General features: G+C 45.4%; 1 protein-coding gene across 1 annotated transcript in view; it reads left to right on the top strand.

The window, feature by feature from the left end:
* The window catches only part of LOC147893134 (glutathione-disulfide reductase), a 147,235-nt gene that overhangs the window by 22,096 nt on the left and 107,009 nt on the right, over nt 1–18,130 (top strand). Inside the window, exon 2 of the mRNA XM_087387095.1 lies at nt 1,458–1,522. Coding sequence (XP_087243221.1) covers nt 1,458–1,522 — 65 coding nt within the window. The remainder of the gene's footprint in view (nt 1–1,457; nt 1,523–18,130) is intronic.

The following is an 18,130-nucleotide window of genomic DNA, read 5'->3' as shown; positions in this document are numbered from 1 at the left end:
TTGGCTGCTCCAATCCTGCTGGTTCCTGCTGCTGCAACTGATGAATGAATGAGGCCCAATGGCCTCTTTATATAGGCCCCAAGGGGGCTGGCAAAAATACCGACCAGCCTGCAGCAGACTGGCCGACCAGTCTGTGGCTGGTCCAGCCCTATAAGGGCTCACAACCCGGGGCTTTTATGGCCCAAACTTCCAGGGCCTTTGGCCCTCCATTCAAGGCAGGGATCCAGCCTATATAAGGCCTGCCTTCTGCCCACTGACAGCCATATTTGCTGCTCCACATCTGCGCCTGCACATCCTGCCATAACTGTGCCTCTGCCAGGCCCTCTCCCAGTTCCGTACAGAGCCGTACACCCTGTAGATGTCAGTGCCATGTGATTGCTGTTTATCCCGGGTTCCTTGTGCTGGCTACTGCTTCCCATTTTGCTGCTGCAGATCCATCCTAGCTCCAGGTACCCTCCATCTCTTTGATTCTTGCCCACATGGCATCCAATCATATGCCCATGTGACAGACACTCAAACCCTAGGTTCACCCCCCCCATGCTCTCCTCATATGGGGGCTTACAGATGGGGAGGTGACCTTTCCAACATGTTCTTTGTATTTCTCAGTTCTCCAAGTATAATGCAAATTCTCCCCTGATTGGGGAGGGGGTCCTCAATGGATACAGGGACGCAATCGGTTTTCGACTCTACTCTCTCTCTACCCTCATCTCCTTTCTCTCTCTATGGTAAACAACGCTAATTCCTCGCTAAAGGTTTAAAGAAGGTCTTGCTGTGAATTACACGATCAGATTACCGTTGCATGTTAGAGAGAGAAAGAAAGAAAGAAAGAAATTTTATTAGAGTCTTCGGAAGACCGATGGGTCTATGAGACTGAAAGAAAACCTGATACGAATCACAGTAAGGATGGAGCTACTGAAAGGAGCATCATCACCTGTGCTGAATCCTATGTCTGATCATACATAATCAAATACATGTGGATGTAACAATGAAAAGAAAAGGACTGGAGCGGAGCGGAATCCTCCGTATGCCATGATTGCCCTGGCTGGTGCATAGCCGGTGATGCGATGCTGGCGCCCATCAAGGGGTGCCGTGCATCTCGGACTCTTGGACGAGGCTCGACGCAAGACCAGAGCCACTGTGACTCCCGTGGGACGTATCCCGGGTCTAAACAATGACGGGAGGTCCCCCAGAGTGATCTGTGTGTCCTGTGAGAGAGAGAGAGAGAGAGAGAGAGAGAGAGAGAGAGAGAGAGTCTTGTATTGCAATGTGTTTTTGTAACATGTGGATACTTGAGTGGTTCAACCCTCTATTATAGTTTAACATTTGCAATATGTTTCTAATTGCTGAGAGACTGATAGTTTCTGATTCTTTCCTTGCCTTTTTCTAGGCCATAATCGTACTTTTTTTCTTTTCTTCATCATGTTCTTACCCATTGACATCTTTACTTGTCTCTTTAGGTGGCTATTTGTGAGCTTCCATTTCACCCCATCAGCTCAGAATTGCTAGGAGGTTGTGGTGGAACGTAAGTGACTTGATGTTCAGTCTATTTATTCTTCTCATTCTTCCATACATAATGATGAACTAAAAATGATATAGGAGAATCAAGTAGTAGTTGACAGAAATGATTGTTGACAGAAATGTAGTTCGAAGACCTTTATATAAATGGATGCTCAAGTATGTGTGGGTGTGTGGATTTGTATGTGTGAGAGCATATGTTTATACTATGGTCTACACCCACTGTTGGGTGCTGATGACATCAACAGGGATGCCACAGTAGCTAGTCCCTGCTATGCATTATATATAAATCTAAGAACATGCCCAAACTCATCCTCTAAAAACACCACACATTGTGCAGTTTAAATATCATGATAGTCACTCACCTTATGACGAAGGTGTAGTTGCATGGCCTTAATCTAATCCACGTCAAGGCTCATGCAAAATATTTTATCCATCAAATAACATTTGCATGGTCTGGGACACATTTCTCCATTTTTTTAACCACCGGTTTTGCACATGAGTGTCAAAAAACACGCATCTGGATGCCTCATTCAAATGTGCTTGTTCTTGAAATGTGTGCATATGCTCAAGTTTTATATGAAACATGACATATCTTTGTGTTATAAGGTATCTCACGGTTAGACCTAGAGACAGAGGGCTTATTTGTGGGTGTGCCCGCCCCCTTTTAGGCTAGGATAGGCAGAGCTTAGATGCCCCTTTAGAGGGCTGGCTGTAGGACATTTTAGGCCCAAATCAGTGGGTTGGCAGGGCCAGTTGGGCGAGACTCTAGTCACTTGGCAGGCTCTTATATAGGGCTTGGCTTGGCTTGGGGTAGCCGACCAATAGGTTGGCGGTCCTAGATCGGCCAAGCCCTACTACGTGGGTCGGTCAGATCAGGCCCCAGGTCGGCGTACTTGCTGCCCTATTTAGAGGGCCAGCCTCCTCCCTTTTCTAGCATCCATTGGAGCAATTCCTCTCTTGTATCCTTGGGTGTTTCCATTGCTATATACACAATTATCATTGCCTCTATCAGTGTCTCTTCTCTCTCTCTCTCTCTCTCTCTCTCTCTCTCTCTCATCATTCAGGGTGAGTTTGGGTCATCCCCATTAAAGCTAGATGCGGCATTTCAGATCATCACGTATTTGTATCCAGTCAGGGAGTACGGGGATTACACTTCTGGGCGTAGTAGACTACCATGGCTAGCACTGTCCTCCTCTATGGCACTATCAGCAAGAGGTGACCAGTGATGCTAGTATGCACGCACAGAGAGATGGTTTGAGCGACTGGGGCTCCATATGGATAAACTCCCTCCCTTCCAGTACAGTATGGACGCGTCGTTTGCTTCTCTCCTGTTACATGAGGTCAACCCGGTCATTGATCATGGGACTATGGATCACATTCTGACACTCGGGTGTATCATCGAGCAAGCGAGGGCACGGAAGAGGGTATATTGTTGCTTTGTGGATTTTCGCAAAGCCTTTGATACGGTTCCAAGAGCCTGCCTCCTCCAACGCCTATAGGATTTGGGGTGTGACCAACAAATCATTTGGGCCGTCATGGCACTTTACGAGAGAGTCTCAGTCAGAGTCCGAGCAGGGTCGGGGTGGACAGAGGAGTTGATGAGCACTATTGGGATCAAACAAGGGTGTCCTTTGTCACCCACCTGTTTGGCACGGGGAGTGGATACTTGGCGGCTTGTATCCATGAGGCAGTCAGGCACGGTGAGTGTCTACTTTGATCACGGAGACATGAGCAGAGATCCTCCTTGGTTGGCCCTTCTTAGAGCTCGATCATGGAGTTCTTCTAGCCAGAGCATGTGGACCCCCATACTACGAGGCCTCGACATGATTGGAATCCTGAGCCAGCGACACGATAGCTCAGACAGAGGGTTGATTCACATATTACACTTGGGGATATCCCCTTTGTTCATAGTCAGGGCTCAATCGACAGGGGTCACCATAGCCCTTGTTAGGCGTAGAGCTATGACCAGGAGATGACACAAGACCACGCCCGTGAGTAGCCGACAACACTCTATCGCCGACACTGTTTCTGCTGTCTCATCCACCGATGAGGATGATGATGATTATTATACTGATGTGTAGTCGATCACTCTGACATGACTATGTAGTACTTGGCACTAGTTTTTCGCATTTTGCATTGGTATGGATGCTTGTTTAGTAGCTCCACCCTCACAGTTTGTTTGTATCGGGATTCTCACAGTCTCATAGACCCATCGGTCTTCCGAAGACTTTAATAAACTATCTTTCTTTCTATGTGTGTGTGTGTGTGTGTCTCTCTCTCTCTCTCTCTCTCTCTGTGGGACGATCAGTTTGACAGGGATGCCCTCTCAATGCTTTGCTCTATGCTATTGCTTCACATCCTTTGCTTCTTTATATGGATCATCTGGTTGATACTAGACAGCTAGTGGGGCTTTAGATTCTTGGCTCACGGCCTTTCATTGCACAGGCTTATGCAGATGATTCTTTCTTCATGCTTAAGAATTGTCCTTTGGAGCTTCGCTTATTGATGGATACCCTTTCTGATTTTGGGTTGGCAGCTGGTCTAAAAATTAATTTTTAGAAATCAAAACTCTTGCCTCTCACGCATTGCGACTGGCATGCTCTCCTTTGGCTAGGCCAGATTATTCATCCGGAAAACATAGTAAGACATTTGGGTTATCCAATTGGCTGGAAAATCAGAAATAAGCAACAAATGTCTTGGGTATTTAAGAAAATTCAGGACAAATTAGAATATTGGAAGATCTCCACTTGGCCTTTGCATGTTCGGCTTCCAATTGTCCAGTCCATTGTTTTAGCTGACGTCTAGTTTTACCTGCCTTTATTACATTGGTCATCTCGAGATCTCTCTTTTTTAATGTCTCAAGCCATGGAGATTTTTTGGAAAACTAAACTTCATAAAAAAGCTTTAAGGTTGGTCAAAATGGACCTGCTTTGCTCACCAAGAATGCATGGTGGTTTGAATATTCTAAACATCAAATTTCATGTGTTGGCAAGAAAGATCACTATGCTCAAGGATTTTTTTCAGCAAGAGCAGCCATGGTCTATTATGTTGGCATTCTTGTGTGGCCAGATGCGCACAACTGCATATGGGCATTGGCTAGTTGATCCATCGGAAGTAGTACTTGGCAAGTTTCAAGGTAAAATACCATGGTTGTCCATTTTCTACTGCCTTGATTCAGGATTGGAAGTAGGTGCTCTCTTGCATCAAATGGTCTCCCCATCCTGCTTCTATAGCTTCATCACTTCGAATGGAAAGCCTTCATTGGAGTGCCGTTTTTTACTCTCCTCTTGCTGTACAACAACCAATCAGAGCTTACAATCTCATGAAGTTGGGCATCAGGTTCATTGATGATGTGGTAGATACTCAGGGGCATATTCTCTCTTTTCCGGCAGCTTGCCAACACTACAATCTTGAGATGCATCATAGACCCATATGGAAAGTTATTGCAGATCTCTTACTCCCTTTGCTTCCGATTCCAACATTGGAAGTAAGAGACAGGCTTCAAGATTGGCATCTTCAGTCTTCAAGTCCAGGATTATCCTCTCAGCCTTTGCATCTATTGACTTCCATACAGGCTTATCGATTGATATTACCTCCTCCACGGATTGCTCATCATGCAAATTCTCTTTGGCATCTGAATAAGTCTTTGACTTGGTGGAAAGGAAAATTGAAATTGATATGGAAGTATGGAAGTTGAAAATGCCATTGAAGCAGAGACTCTTTTTATGGAGATGTATTGTTGGTATTTTTCCAGTGGGAGTGAAATTTGCTCAAAGAAGGATTGCCTCTCCTCTTTGTCCAAGATGTCATCATACTCCCTAGAGTATTCAGCACTTATTGTGGTTTTGTTCATATTCTAGAGACCTTCTGGACAAGATCTCCTATTTTTTCTCTCTCAGATTTCCAGCACACAGGTTCTTGAGGTTTTGCTGGATGTTTGGTAGATTATCAGCTTCTTTGTCACAGTATTCTCTTTTCTTTCATTGGATCAGATACTGGGCCTTATGGACCCTCTGGCTACAGCGAAATCATGCATTTCTGAATTCATCTCTTCAGCACCCTTATGAGTTCTTCCGGGCCTCATTGCGGCAGTCCCTATATGATGCCTTGCATGAGGAAGATTTGGATGTTTCTTGCATTCAGCTTTTCTTTTACTGTTTCTGATGGATAGAGCATTGGCTCTTTTCTCGAGCACTGCCCTGTTGTAAAATGGATGTTTCATAATATAATGTTCTTAGTTTCACAAAAAAAAAAAGTGTGTGTGTGTGTGTCTCTCTCTCTCTTTGTCTCTCTGTCTCTCTGTCTCTCTCTGTGCTGCATGCTTTCGCCCATTTCATCACTTTCACATGGTATCAGCCCTTAGTTTGGTGCAGAACCTAGAGAGGGCAGTGATAGACATGACCAGTCACGAGGCCTTGTGACTTGTTTTTGAGGGAGTTTTCCACCCATCTACTACTGTGATTTGGTCTGTCCCTTCCATGATCAGCTCCAGCACCCTTCCTTTGGCTGCAAAGCCAGTCCCTACGGTCCATTCTGAGGCAATAAGGAGCTGTTAGGCTCCGTCTGGAGGTCTCACGGCAAGGTGACATCTCTTTACGCTATTGGAGGCTGTTTTGAGGAGCTCTAGCCCATGCAATCAGAAAGAGCAGGTGAGGAGTGTCGATGTCAAGGAGGTATACGGTTTGCGTAGGGCGTGGTCGACGAAAGGGTAATCAGGGGGTATCGTTTTGGCCCATTTTCCACCCACTCTTATTGCATTGTGCATGGATGAAACCATCGCTTGTGTCTTGACCAAGGTCATATAGATCCGGTAGGGGCCGTTTCTTTTGTCAGTGTTAGAAGCAGAGGTATTGAGGAAGGAATAGTTCCAGGCAGATCAAGTTTCTATGGCTCCCTCGTGCATGAATGAAAAGAGCAAGTTGAATGGAGCAAATTTCGCTCAGTGGAAACTACATCTCAAGATTCGGTTTATCCATAATCAGGAGGATGAGTTTCAGGAAGAGCTTGTTGGTTGGGAAGACATACTCAAAGGCACATTCTGTCCTTGTGCGCACCATCACGGAGGAGGTTTCTTTCCCAGTGTAGACATTGACAAGCGCGTTTGAGGTATGGTTCAAATTGGAGGACCTTTATGCAAGGGGCTTAGCAATGAGGGCTGTTGCTCTAATGGGAAAGATTTACAATCTTGAGTTCTCCAGCAGTAGTACTATGCAGCCCCTCTTGATGAAGGCTAAGGTCATCCATGACATTTTTTGTCCATGGGAGCTGCCGTGACATCTCTCCAATTGGCAGCACTTATTCTCATCAAGCTCCCTCTGGCTTATGACATGGTCTCTTGTGCCTTACGGTCTGCTAGGCATTGCAAGTCCAAGGGTAAGTCTTAGGGTCAAGACTTGTCATCAGACTTTGACCACTAAGGAGATTCCTAGGCAGCAGCAGCAAAGACTGTGAAGTGCCACAAGATAGTACCAGCTTTCTGACATTGAGGTGTCTCCCCCAACGGGTCACATCCAGAGAGGACGTTGGGTGGGAGAGAGGGATGCTTCTGGCCCTAATAAGTTGAAATTCTGGCAGGCAAGTTGATAGTGTATAGCTATGGATTGTATAGCTATGGACTAGATGTGTTTACGGTTCATTGCTTGGTGTTGTGATTATGGACTAAGGAGTTCAGCTCATTATCAGGGGTTCCTAAATGTGGTGAGTTCATTGCTTGAATACTGAACGTGGTGTGTTCCACAATTCATACTACTCCATTGAACTCAGTGCGATTGGCTTGGGAAATGACAAGAGAAGACGACTTCTTTGCTGTTTGAGGTGGCACTTTTTTGAGGATCCAGGCTATTGAGAGCTTTCTCCTTGGACACTTCCATCGTGGAGGATCCATGGTGGCATCTGTATTAGCCGGCTTCTTTAAATCATTTGCACACCATGCGTTGCAGAGCAGGTGTTCATGGCTAGACCTAGAGAGAGGGCTTATTGTGGGTGTGCCTGCCTCTTTTCGGGCTAGGACAGGAAGAGGTTAGAGGCCCCTTTTGAGGGCTAGTTCCAGGGCATTTTAAAGTTCAGTCACTGGGCTGGTAGGGCCAGCCTTGGGGTAGACCCTAGGCGCGTAGCATGCCCTTATATAGGGCTGGCTTGGCCTGGGGTAGCTGACCAGTAGGTCGGCCCTAGGTCGGCCAGACCCTACTCTACTTGGGCCGGCAAGAACAGGCCCCTAGATCGGTGTACTTGCTGCCCTATTTGTAGGGCCAGCCTCCTCCCTTTTCTAGCATCCACTGGAGCAGTTCCTCTCTTGTATCATTGGGTGTTTCCCTTGCTATACAAGTTTTCTTGTTGCTCTACCTGTCCTATCAATGCCATGGGTGATTAATTGTGTCTTATCCCCAGAATTATGGGGATCCATTTTCAATGGTAGAACAGAAGGTTGCAAGACACTAGACAAAATTGAAGTTGGTCAAAGTATGAGTAAGCTGCAAGATAAGAATAGAGGGGACAAGAAATTTAATTTTGAATAGAGAAATTAGTGAGCATGATCCAAGACGAAAACAACCAGTGGAGTCAAGCACACTTGAAATGTGTTCAATGGCAATGAGGCTTACGAGGGCTGACATACTATAACATGGGCATAGTGTCTCAAATCTACGAAAACCACAAGTGAGACCTAAGGGAGTGCCAGCTCTTCTAAGCTGTGCAATGCATCTTTTGACGCCTAACAAATGATGTTGGTACATTTCCTTTAAATCCAGGCACCCAAAAAGTTTACATCAATTCTTTTGCGCAACAATAGTAATATTTCTATGCAGCTAGTTAGATAGAGTTGATAGCTCTAGGCTGTTCAACTCTGTAATTCTGAACACCGAGGCTCTAGATAGCTATTGCGAAGAGGTACATTAACATCGAATTTCTTTGAAATCCATGGGCCTACCATCTTGAAGCTATAGTGTCTTGATTTGAGGCGCTTCTTGAATGTATATAGCTTTGTTGATACTTTAATATACATTTTTGGTGTTTTGATAGTCACGCTCATCACTTTTGCAGCCATGCAACACTTTGACCATTTGGTATTATTATCTTTCATTTGAATGACAATGAAAGTAACTGTAATGTACACCCTGTATTCTTTATGCAGACATCCTTAAGCTTCATGATAGGATCAATCAACCTTTGATCAACTATTTTGACAGGGAAGGGGTAAGGCTTTAGATGCTTAAGTGTGAGTAGTTGCTTGATAGATTCAGAAACAACGTTTGTTTTTGATCCACTGTCTATAATTACGCCTCGAATGAGGCTACCCTTTAACTTGAGATCAATTATTAGAATATTCTGATCCCACAATGCTGTATTGGTTACCTCCACATGTGAATTGCTTGTTCTTGTGTCACTTTCTTCACAGAATTTGGGCTCTACCTAGGTGGAGATTATCAAGACTGGCATTAGAGTCATCTAGACGACTAGAGGGGTCAGCATGGCCTAGTATGCATGTATATCCAAATGGTTGTCCAGTCAAGGTATTGAGATTGATCGACTCTCGCCCTTTGAGTATAACCTAGATGCCCCATCCTCCCTAATCCCACGAGATGAGATCAACTGTTATCATACGGTTAGATCTCTTCGAGATCAACCGTTATCATACGGTTAGATCTCCTCGAGCTATACACGTCACGGACTTGGGGAGGGGACCAGGACTTCCCTACCTAGATCCAGTTCTATCGTGATCACTTCCTTAGAGTATCAGAGGACGGAGTGATCATTAGACCCCCGTACTTGGAGGACAGACGTGTCTCACATGCACTGAGGATTGCCATTGGATAGAAAAGAGTCTTGTTTCATCAGCTGAGGATCAAGTCAAGAAGAGCCTTGGGCCTAACTAGAGAGCAGCGGATATGCAGGCTTTGCACTCTAGGAGAGGTAGAGACAGAGCAGCACTTCCTATCTACTTGTCCAGTTTACTATGACATTTGGGGTCGATACCATTGTCTATTCCAGGAGGGGCTTGGGTTTGGGCCACTCTCTGGGCTGATCCACTTTCAAGACCATGTCTGCGTTGGCCTTTATCTGTTGGAGGTGCGTTGGCCTTTATCTGTGTTGGCCAGTAGCAGGTGGAGGGGGTTGTCTAGCCTATAAATATATGTCATTTCCTCTCTCCAGTCATTCCATAGAATAGGCTTGTGGCTGCGGGCTTTCTGCACAGCCATACTATCCCATCTGCAAGCTGTTGCGATTGCGGTGGTTGTTGATGTCATTTTCAGCTGTTGTTTGAGCTGTTTCCTTCTTCTCTCGTTTTCTCCTTTCACCATATTGCATTGCTGTTTTTTCTGCAAGTTTCTTGCTGAACTTCCTGTGAGAAGAAGGGCGCAAAGCTATCCATCCTTATAAACTTTGGTAGAGCAGCAATGCGGTAGTTTAGGAGGGGGAATTAAAGGGGGGTGAGGGGCTGGAAGGGAAGTCAATATCTGAATTGGATAGCTTGATCAATCAAGGCATACACCTCTTGGCTTTTAGCTTTTGCCTTCATTTTTGGTTCTCGTGTCTCACTTCCTTGGACCTCCTGGTTTTGATACCATGTGGGAGAATCAAGGCACACTTCACGGAGCGGAGAGCCAACAAAAGAATCTTGAACCAAAGGAGGCACTAATGTAGATCCAATGTCATAAAGTATGTGTGCATGAGTTAAACTCACAAACACGAAGGACAACTAAAACAATAGTAAAACACCAAATATCTCCCAATTTATTGCTCAGGATATATTCCAACAGAGATCCTGTCACCTGTAGCAAAGGGCTGCTTGAGAGCTCTTGTGCTTCTCCTAGCTCTGCCTAGCAGTCCTCTGCTGCCTACTCCTCAGTAGGCTTCAGTGGCCTTCTCAAGTGCCTTTGATAGCTACCCCATGGGGCCTTTATATAGGGGAGACAGCTTCTAATGCTCCTCAATCTTATGTACGCTTCATGTCCTATTGTCGCAGGCATCGTCAGCCCTTGGCATGCTGGAGTGCCACGTGGATCGCCACGTCAACAGTCCACGCAGGTTGCCATGCAGGCAGCCAGGTCAGTAGGTGCAGGTCCATGTGGACTGACGGCCACACAGGCAAGCTTGCACAATTAGCAAAACATGCGCCATGTCAGTTAGTGCAGTGCCATGTCATCAGGCGTAGTGCCACATCAGAATGTCATGTGGCAATCGGAGGTTCTGGCAGCCAAATGGTGTTACGCTCTAGCCGAGGTAGCATGACCTCGGAAGAATCAGTTGACATTTCCCTTAAGGATCTATGTTGGTAATATATTTGTTTGCGCTTCATGTAAATGATCGAGAGGGAATTAATGTCAAGGTCCTAGGTGAGGGCTGATAGCACCAGACTAGGTGGATCTAAGGCTAAGGGCCTAATGCAAGAAACGTGCCTAGGGGCAAAGGAAATTAAAGTATCCCAAGAGAGGGGCAAAAAGATGCATTAGGAAAGGCCCTATGATGATGACATGTGGCATCTAGATCCATCTAGGGAGATGGGGCTTGTTGGAGTTAGTGAGAGATGGAGAATGGGCTTTTCACGTGATTGGATTTCGATTTCTTTGTGAGCTCTCACGCTTCAGCAAGGTTGGCTGGGAGGATATTCTGTGGTGCTACTCCCGTGATCTGCTGTAGTAATTAGGAAACGAACGTATCAGTTGGTATCAGAGCCTATAGGTTGAACGAGGGGATTGCGTAGGAGGGAGCGAGCTGGTAGAAAGAAGGATTTCAGTCAGCGATCGGCTTTTTGTAATGCAGGCAACGATTTGAATTTACTACGCATGCTGGACCTGACCGAATTGAGTACGATGAATGAAGGCGAACGACGGGTCTGTTAGGTGGCCCTGTTCGTGAGGCTGAGCCATTGATGGACTGCTATGTATCCCTGGTGAAGGAAGACTTTGAAGAACGTAATGTTTGGTATTGGACAGCAGACTTGAGCGCAGGCATGGGATGCGTGACCGTTCGTGGGCTTAACGGAGAGGTCTGATCGGCGCTGGCCTACGCAAACAGCGTGGAATTAAAAGATCTACAAAATTGAGGCTATACGTGGCGATGGGCGACGCACGGGGTTCGTGACAGTAGTGGGAGTTTTGAATTTGTTTCATCTACGAAACTTCATCGACGAAGGAACGTCCGTCTTGCTTATGGGAACCCTACTCCGATTTTGGATGACTCAGCCGCTCCATGACTAATAGCATCGGGTGGCAGGAGTGAACAGACTAGGGGCTTTCGACATCATTTGCTCTTGTTTTCGTCATTTTTTTTTTTTTCTCCTGAACATTAGCTTGTGTCATTTGGTATCAGTGGCTCGTGTTATGGGGAGGCCCTCGATGCGATACGTGGATGGGCGACGCGCAGGCAGAGATTACGAGGGGTCTGTGAGCCTGTGAAAATAGGCGATAGGCTGACGATACAGCCAAGCTCTAGGCTTACAAGGTGTCGCAGGAGCGCAGGGGATTGAATGACGTGGAGCTGAGGCGTGTCTCCAGTCTGGATGACGTGCGATCCTTTTGGAAGGAATAGAGCCTATCATTCGTTGTGAATTAGCTAGTGGAACTACGTCTAACGAAATAGAGAGCAGGCGATAGACTGACGATCGGGACAGCGTGATGCAGTCAAGTAGCAAGAAGATCGTATATACACAGGGGACTGTGACGAATTAGCAGATAGTGTGAGCTGTGTGCAGAGGCGAATCAACCAGGAAGCTTTCTTTGGCATTCTTCAATTCTGTGTTTTTTTTTTCTTTCCCCGACCTTAGTCTTTGTTGATGCTCCACTTGCATGAAGAGGTTCTCGTGAATGTTTAGTCTGCATGAAGGTTCGATGCCATAGCAGGGTACATAGCAGACTTGGGATTTTTTTGACTTCTTCAAATTCGTGTGGGCAATCTGGGAGATCATGCTTGTGCATATCCCTTTGTGATAAAGTCAGTTTGATGCAGGAATTTCCCTAGTATAGGGAAAGTGGTTTGGGGTATATTGTGATATATGCTTGTGTCAAATGCCTAGTTAGTGTGAATCTGGGATTGCAGGTATTCCCTAGTATAGGGAATTGTGTCAGAGTGCCAGTACACTGAATTTTGTCAGTTTGTAAGTACAGTGTTTTAGCGGTGTTTAAAAAAAAAAGAAAGAAAGAAAAGCGAAACACCCATTGACCTGAATGGAAGAAGCAGAAGGAGCTTCCAGGAGGGACCCTAGTGAGTCAGGAGTCCGGCCGACCCAGCAGGTGTCGCGCCCAGTAGCTCACACCTTATCTGGCAGGATTGCATTACTTGAGGATGCCTTGTAGCAGTTATTAACGAAACAGTTACAGGCAAATGCAGGGCAATCTGAACTTAGAAGAGTAATACATAGTATGTCTGCCAGACCTTCTCGACATGAGAAAGGAAAGGCTCCAATGGAACCGGAGTCTAGTATTCATACGGTCGAGCCTAGAAAGGCTAAAGTATCTAATATTGCCAATTATAGGCCGAAAAAGTATTCTGGTCGGATGAATGATCGTAGTTCTGATGTCATTGAGACCTGGTTACACAAATGGGACGAGGCGTTCGCCATTTGTGAAATCAGAAATGATATCAAGAAGATCTGCGAGGCCACCCACATGTTTAGTGAGGCAGCGGATCGGTGGTGGATTAAACAACAGAAAGATGGTATTGCATCCACTACATGGGAGGGGTTTAAAAGGGAATTTAGGAAACACTTCTTACCTCCTGATGAAGCATCCCGAGCTTGGGATCAGTATAGAAACCTTCGTCAGAGAAATTTGTCAGTGTCAGAATACATTGATAAGTTTCGAGAGAGCGTAATGAAGGTTGATGAACCCCTACCTCAATCAATCCAAGTGAAAGATTTCATATTTGGATTGAATGATCGGATTAAAATGGAAGTTCGGATGATGCAATAGCCATAGCCCTAAAGTATGAAGATGCCAAGGGCAGCAGGCCAAGTGGGTTTGCACAGGTCGGAACCCAGTATGGGTATCAGAAGAAATCTGGGTTTAAGAAGAAGTGGATTACTAAAGGGAGTGGTTCTCAGCCGAGTGGTCAAGCCAAGCAAGCGAGACCAGCTGAAACTCCTAAATCCAGTACCACCATTGGAGTGAAGAGGAAAGTAACACCAATGGCAGCCCATGCTTGGTCTAAGTCTCCCTTAAACCCAGAGCAAAGAGAAAAAGTGAGGAGAGAAGGCCTGTGTTTTGGTTGCCTCCAGCCTCATCAGTGGAAAGATTGTCCACGAAATAAGGATCATCGGATGGCTAAGATGGTAGTCTCAGAATGCGGCGTGGAGATGGAGGGAAGTCCCAGAGCGGAACAGATGTAGATTCAGCTAGCCGGATCTTCTCAGAGGTCAGTACCTTGTTTGTTATGTGTGTCTGTTGCTAAGCTAGTAACGAGTGCACCTGGTAACATCCTATCTAGGCCCGCAGCAACGGGGTATACAGCCTTTAATGATACGGAGTTAATTAAGATGAAAGGGCAAGTGGCTAATCATGATGTCATTGTGTTGTTTGACTCGGCGTCAACTCACAATGTAATGAACTCCAAGCTCGTGAAGAGGCTGAAGTTAAAGACTAACCCATTTGACTATGCGTATACAGTGAGGATGACAGATGGAAGTTCAATTGAAGTATGGGACCAAAGGGTTACCCAGTTGGAGCTTCGTATTCAGGACTATGCTGAGAAGCTTGATTTTGAAATGAGTAAGCTTGCTCATGTAGATATAGCCCTGGGTATGGCGTGGCATTCTAGGAAGAATCCAGCCATTGATTGGAAAAAGCACGTATATCAATTCAAGATGAATGATGTGCTTTATGTCTTACGAGGTGAGAAAGATGTACCTCAGGGACTGTTGGTTTCCGTGATGGAAATCCGAAAAGCTCAAGAAGAGTTTTTATTCCTTTGTACAGCATCGGTAGAGCCGGTTGATGATTCTTCGGCTAGCACTGATGTTGCGCAAAGTGGTGAGATGGCCAAGCTGGCTAATCTTATAGCAGAGGAGTTTTCTAACTGTTTTAGGGATGAACTATCTCATGGATTACCTTCAGAGCGGAATGTTCAGCATAAGATTGAACTGACCCCGTGGGCAGAACTTGTAAATAGACCTCCCTATAGAATGAGTTTTACTGAAGAGGCGGAGGTGCGTAGACAACTGGAAGAATACCTCAAGTTGGGGCAGATTCAACTAAGTTTCTCACCTTTTGCTTCGCCAGTGATATTAAAGAAGAAAAAGGATGATACGTTTCGCCTCTGTATAGATTATAGAGCATTGAATAATATCACTGTTAAGCACAGATATCCGATGGCTCGGATTGATGATTTGCTAGATGCATTACATGGAGCCGTGATTTTCAGCAAGATAGATCTTAAGTGTGGCTACCATGAGATCCGGATTAGAGCTAAGGATGTGCATAAAACCGCTTTCAGAAGCAGGTTTGGTCATTATGAGTTTTTGGTAATGCCCTTCGGACTTACGAATGCTCCAGCTACATTCGTCATGCTTATGAACGATTTACTATGTCCGTATATCTGAAAGTTTAGAGTATATTTTATTGACGATATTCTAGTGTTCAGTAAAAGTATTACTGAGCATTGCGAACACTTAAGAACAGTGTTCCGTACTTTGAGGAAAGCCAGTCTTTATGTAAATAAAAAGAAAACTATACTGTGTATGGTTAGACTTGAATACTTAGGATTCATAATTACTCCAGAGGGAGTAGAAATGGATCCAAAGAAAGTGGCTGCGATACTAACTTGGCGAATCTCTCAGAGTCTGACCGCTTTGCGATCATTCTTGGGATTTGTCCAATTTTATAGAAGACATATCAAAGGATATTTCGAAACAGTATCGCCATTTACTGATCTGACCTCAGATAAAGTATCTTTTATATGGGGACAGAATCAACAAGAAAGTTTTAACACCATAAAACAAGCTGTGGTCACAAGACCGGTGATCTCCAGAAACCGTTGTTCCTGGAAACCGATGCAAGTGGCATTGCGGTAGGAGCAGTTCTCCTTCAAGAGGGAAGGCCAGTAGCCTTTGAAAGCAAGAAGCTTTCTCCCTCTCAAAGGAATTGGCCAACTCATGAATTAGAGTTGTATGCTGTTATCCATGCTTTGAAAACATGGAGGCATTATTTGTATGGTTCAGAGTTTTATGTGGATGTGGATCATAATAGTCTGAAACATTTTTGTAAACAGCCTTACTTGAGGGGCCGCCAAGCTAGGTGGGCAGAGCTCATGCAGGAGTTTAATTTGACGATTCGGTACCGAAGAGGGAAGGGTAATAAAGTTGCTGATGCGTGTCTCGTATTATGCACAATATGAGTTTTACGGTATTAGAGAGTGCTCTAATGACCGAGATTAGAGAAACTCTAAAGGTGGACGAGTTTGTTCAGAGCTTATGGCCTAAAGCTCATGTGTTTAGACTCGGGAAAGAAAAGGATGACGTGGCATCCAGAAAAGGTCAAACATATGCAAGATATACCATAAGGAATGATATGCTGAAAAGAAATGGCAAGGTTGTAGTACCTAGTCAGAATAATCTCAGGTAGAGAGTCATTCGACAGTGCCATGATAGCCCATGTGCGGGACATCCAGGAGTCGAGAAGACGTATGATCTCGTGAAGCGAGATTTCTTTTGGCCAAAGATGAAAAAGCATATTCATGAATATGTGAGACTGTATTTTTCGTGTCAAGTAAGCAAGGCCGAGCGGGTGAAGCCACCCGGACTTTTACAGCCCTTGGAGATACCACTAAGTAAGTGGGACAGCATTTCCATGGACTTTATTGTAGGGCTGCCTACGACACAAGGTGGTTATGATTCTATCCTTGTGGTGGTTGATCGTCTAACCAAGATGGCTCACTTCATTCCAACTAAAGAGTCTGTTAATGCCCCGCAAGTGGCGGATTTGTTTATTAGACATATATTTCGTCTGCATGGATTGCCTAGATCCATAGTGTCAGACAGAGATGTCAGATTTACCGGTCATTTTTGGACAGCGGTATTTGAGACACTAAGGATTGAGTTGGGAATGAGTAGTGGGGATCATCCTGAAACGGATGGTCAGACGGAGAGAGTCAACCAGATTTTAGAGGATATGGTGAGGGCATATGTGTCATTGAGGCAACATTCGTGGGACAAGTGGTTGCCTTTGTTAGAGTTTGCCTACAATGATAGAAAACATACCCTATGGAGTTTGGTCCGTTTGAATTCAATTATGGTTATAGACCAGCAAATCCAACTTCAGTTGGAGTATCTCAGAGAGTGCCTAGTGCCGCGAACTTTGTGGTTCAGATGCGGGAGATGCTAGCACTTGCGAGAGCTAATATCCGCCAGGCTATGGATAGAGCCAAGGCGTATGCGGATGAAAACCGGTCTATAAGAGAATTTAAGGAAGGAGAATAAGTTTTTCTCAGAGTTCCTTCGCACTTGAAGTCGTGAACTTCAGGAGAGTGTGCTAAGTTATCACCTCGCTACTGTGGGCCGTGGTTAATTCTAAAGAGAATAGGCAAGGTAGCCTAGAAATTAGAATTGCCACAGGGTTGCAAGGTTTACCCAGTGTTTCATGTTTCTCGTTTAAAGAAATTTTTGCATACTGGTGACTCACTAATCGAAGGTGTGGTTTTGTTTCAGGAGATAGAGGATAATGCAAGGCACAAACCAACAAGAATCCTGGACCGAGGAACAATGCAAGTGCGCAATTGGAAGATACCCACGGTGTTGGTTGCATGGCATGGTCTGCCTCTATTAGAAGCTACCTGGGAATCCATATACCAGTTGCGGAGGGTGTTCCCAGACTTTATCATCGAGGACGCTGATGTCTGAAGAGGGAAGGAATGTTACGCTCTAGCCGAGGTAGCATGACCTCGGAAGAATCAGTCGACATTTCCCTTAAGGATCTATGTTGGTAGTATATTTGTTTGCGCTTCATGTAAATGATCGAGAGGGAATTAATGTCAAGGTCCTAGGTGAGGGCTGATAGCACCAGACTAGGTGGATCTAAGGCTAAGGGCCTAATGCAAGAAATGTGCCTAGGGGCAAAGGAAATTAAAGTATCCCAAGAGAGGGGCAAAAAGATGCATTAGGAAAGGCCCTATGATGATGACATGTGGCATCTAGATCCATCTAGGGAGATGGGGCTTGTTGGAGTTAGTGAGAGATGGAGAATGGACTTTTCACGTGATTGGATGTCGATTTCTGTGTGAGCTCTCATGCTTCAGCAAGGTTGGCTGGGAGGATATTCTGTGGTGCTACTCCCGTGATCTGCTGTAGTAATTAGGAAACGAACGTATCAGATGGCCAGTCGGTTTAGTTGGTTAGGAGTAGGGGTCAGGTCGGGTGACCTACCAGCAGTGTCAGCCTGTTTAGGGCCCAAATTGGGCTTCAGTCCTTAGCAGCCTTCACAGGGATCAGCAGCAGTACAGGCCAGGATAGTCAACAGCAGATCTGCCCCCATCCTGGGCGTCTACAGGTTCCATCTACAGGCCCGGTTCGGTCTGGACAGCAGTGGCAGTTAGGGTTCTGCAGCAGTCCAATTCCTCCTTCAGCACTCAGTTCAGCAGTGAGGTTTGGTTCTCCATACAACAGAACATTCCTCTTTTGTGTTGAGGG

Source organism: Dipteris shenzhenensis, chromosome 16, assembly GCF_047967505.1.
Source record: "Dipteris shenzhenensis isolate YYH24624 ecotype China chromosome 16, Dip_SZ_1.0, whole genome shotgun sequence".
Lineage (NCBI taxonomy): Eukaryota > Viridiplantae > Streptophyta > Polypodiopsida > Gleicheniales > Dipteridaceae > Dipteris > Dipteris shenzhenensis.
Note: the sequence above shows the minus strand (reverse complement) of the source record. Positions and strands in the feature narration are given on the sequence as shown.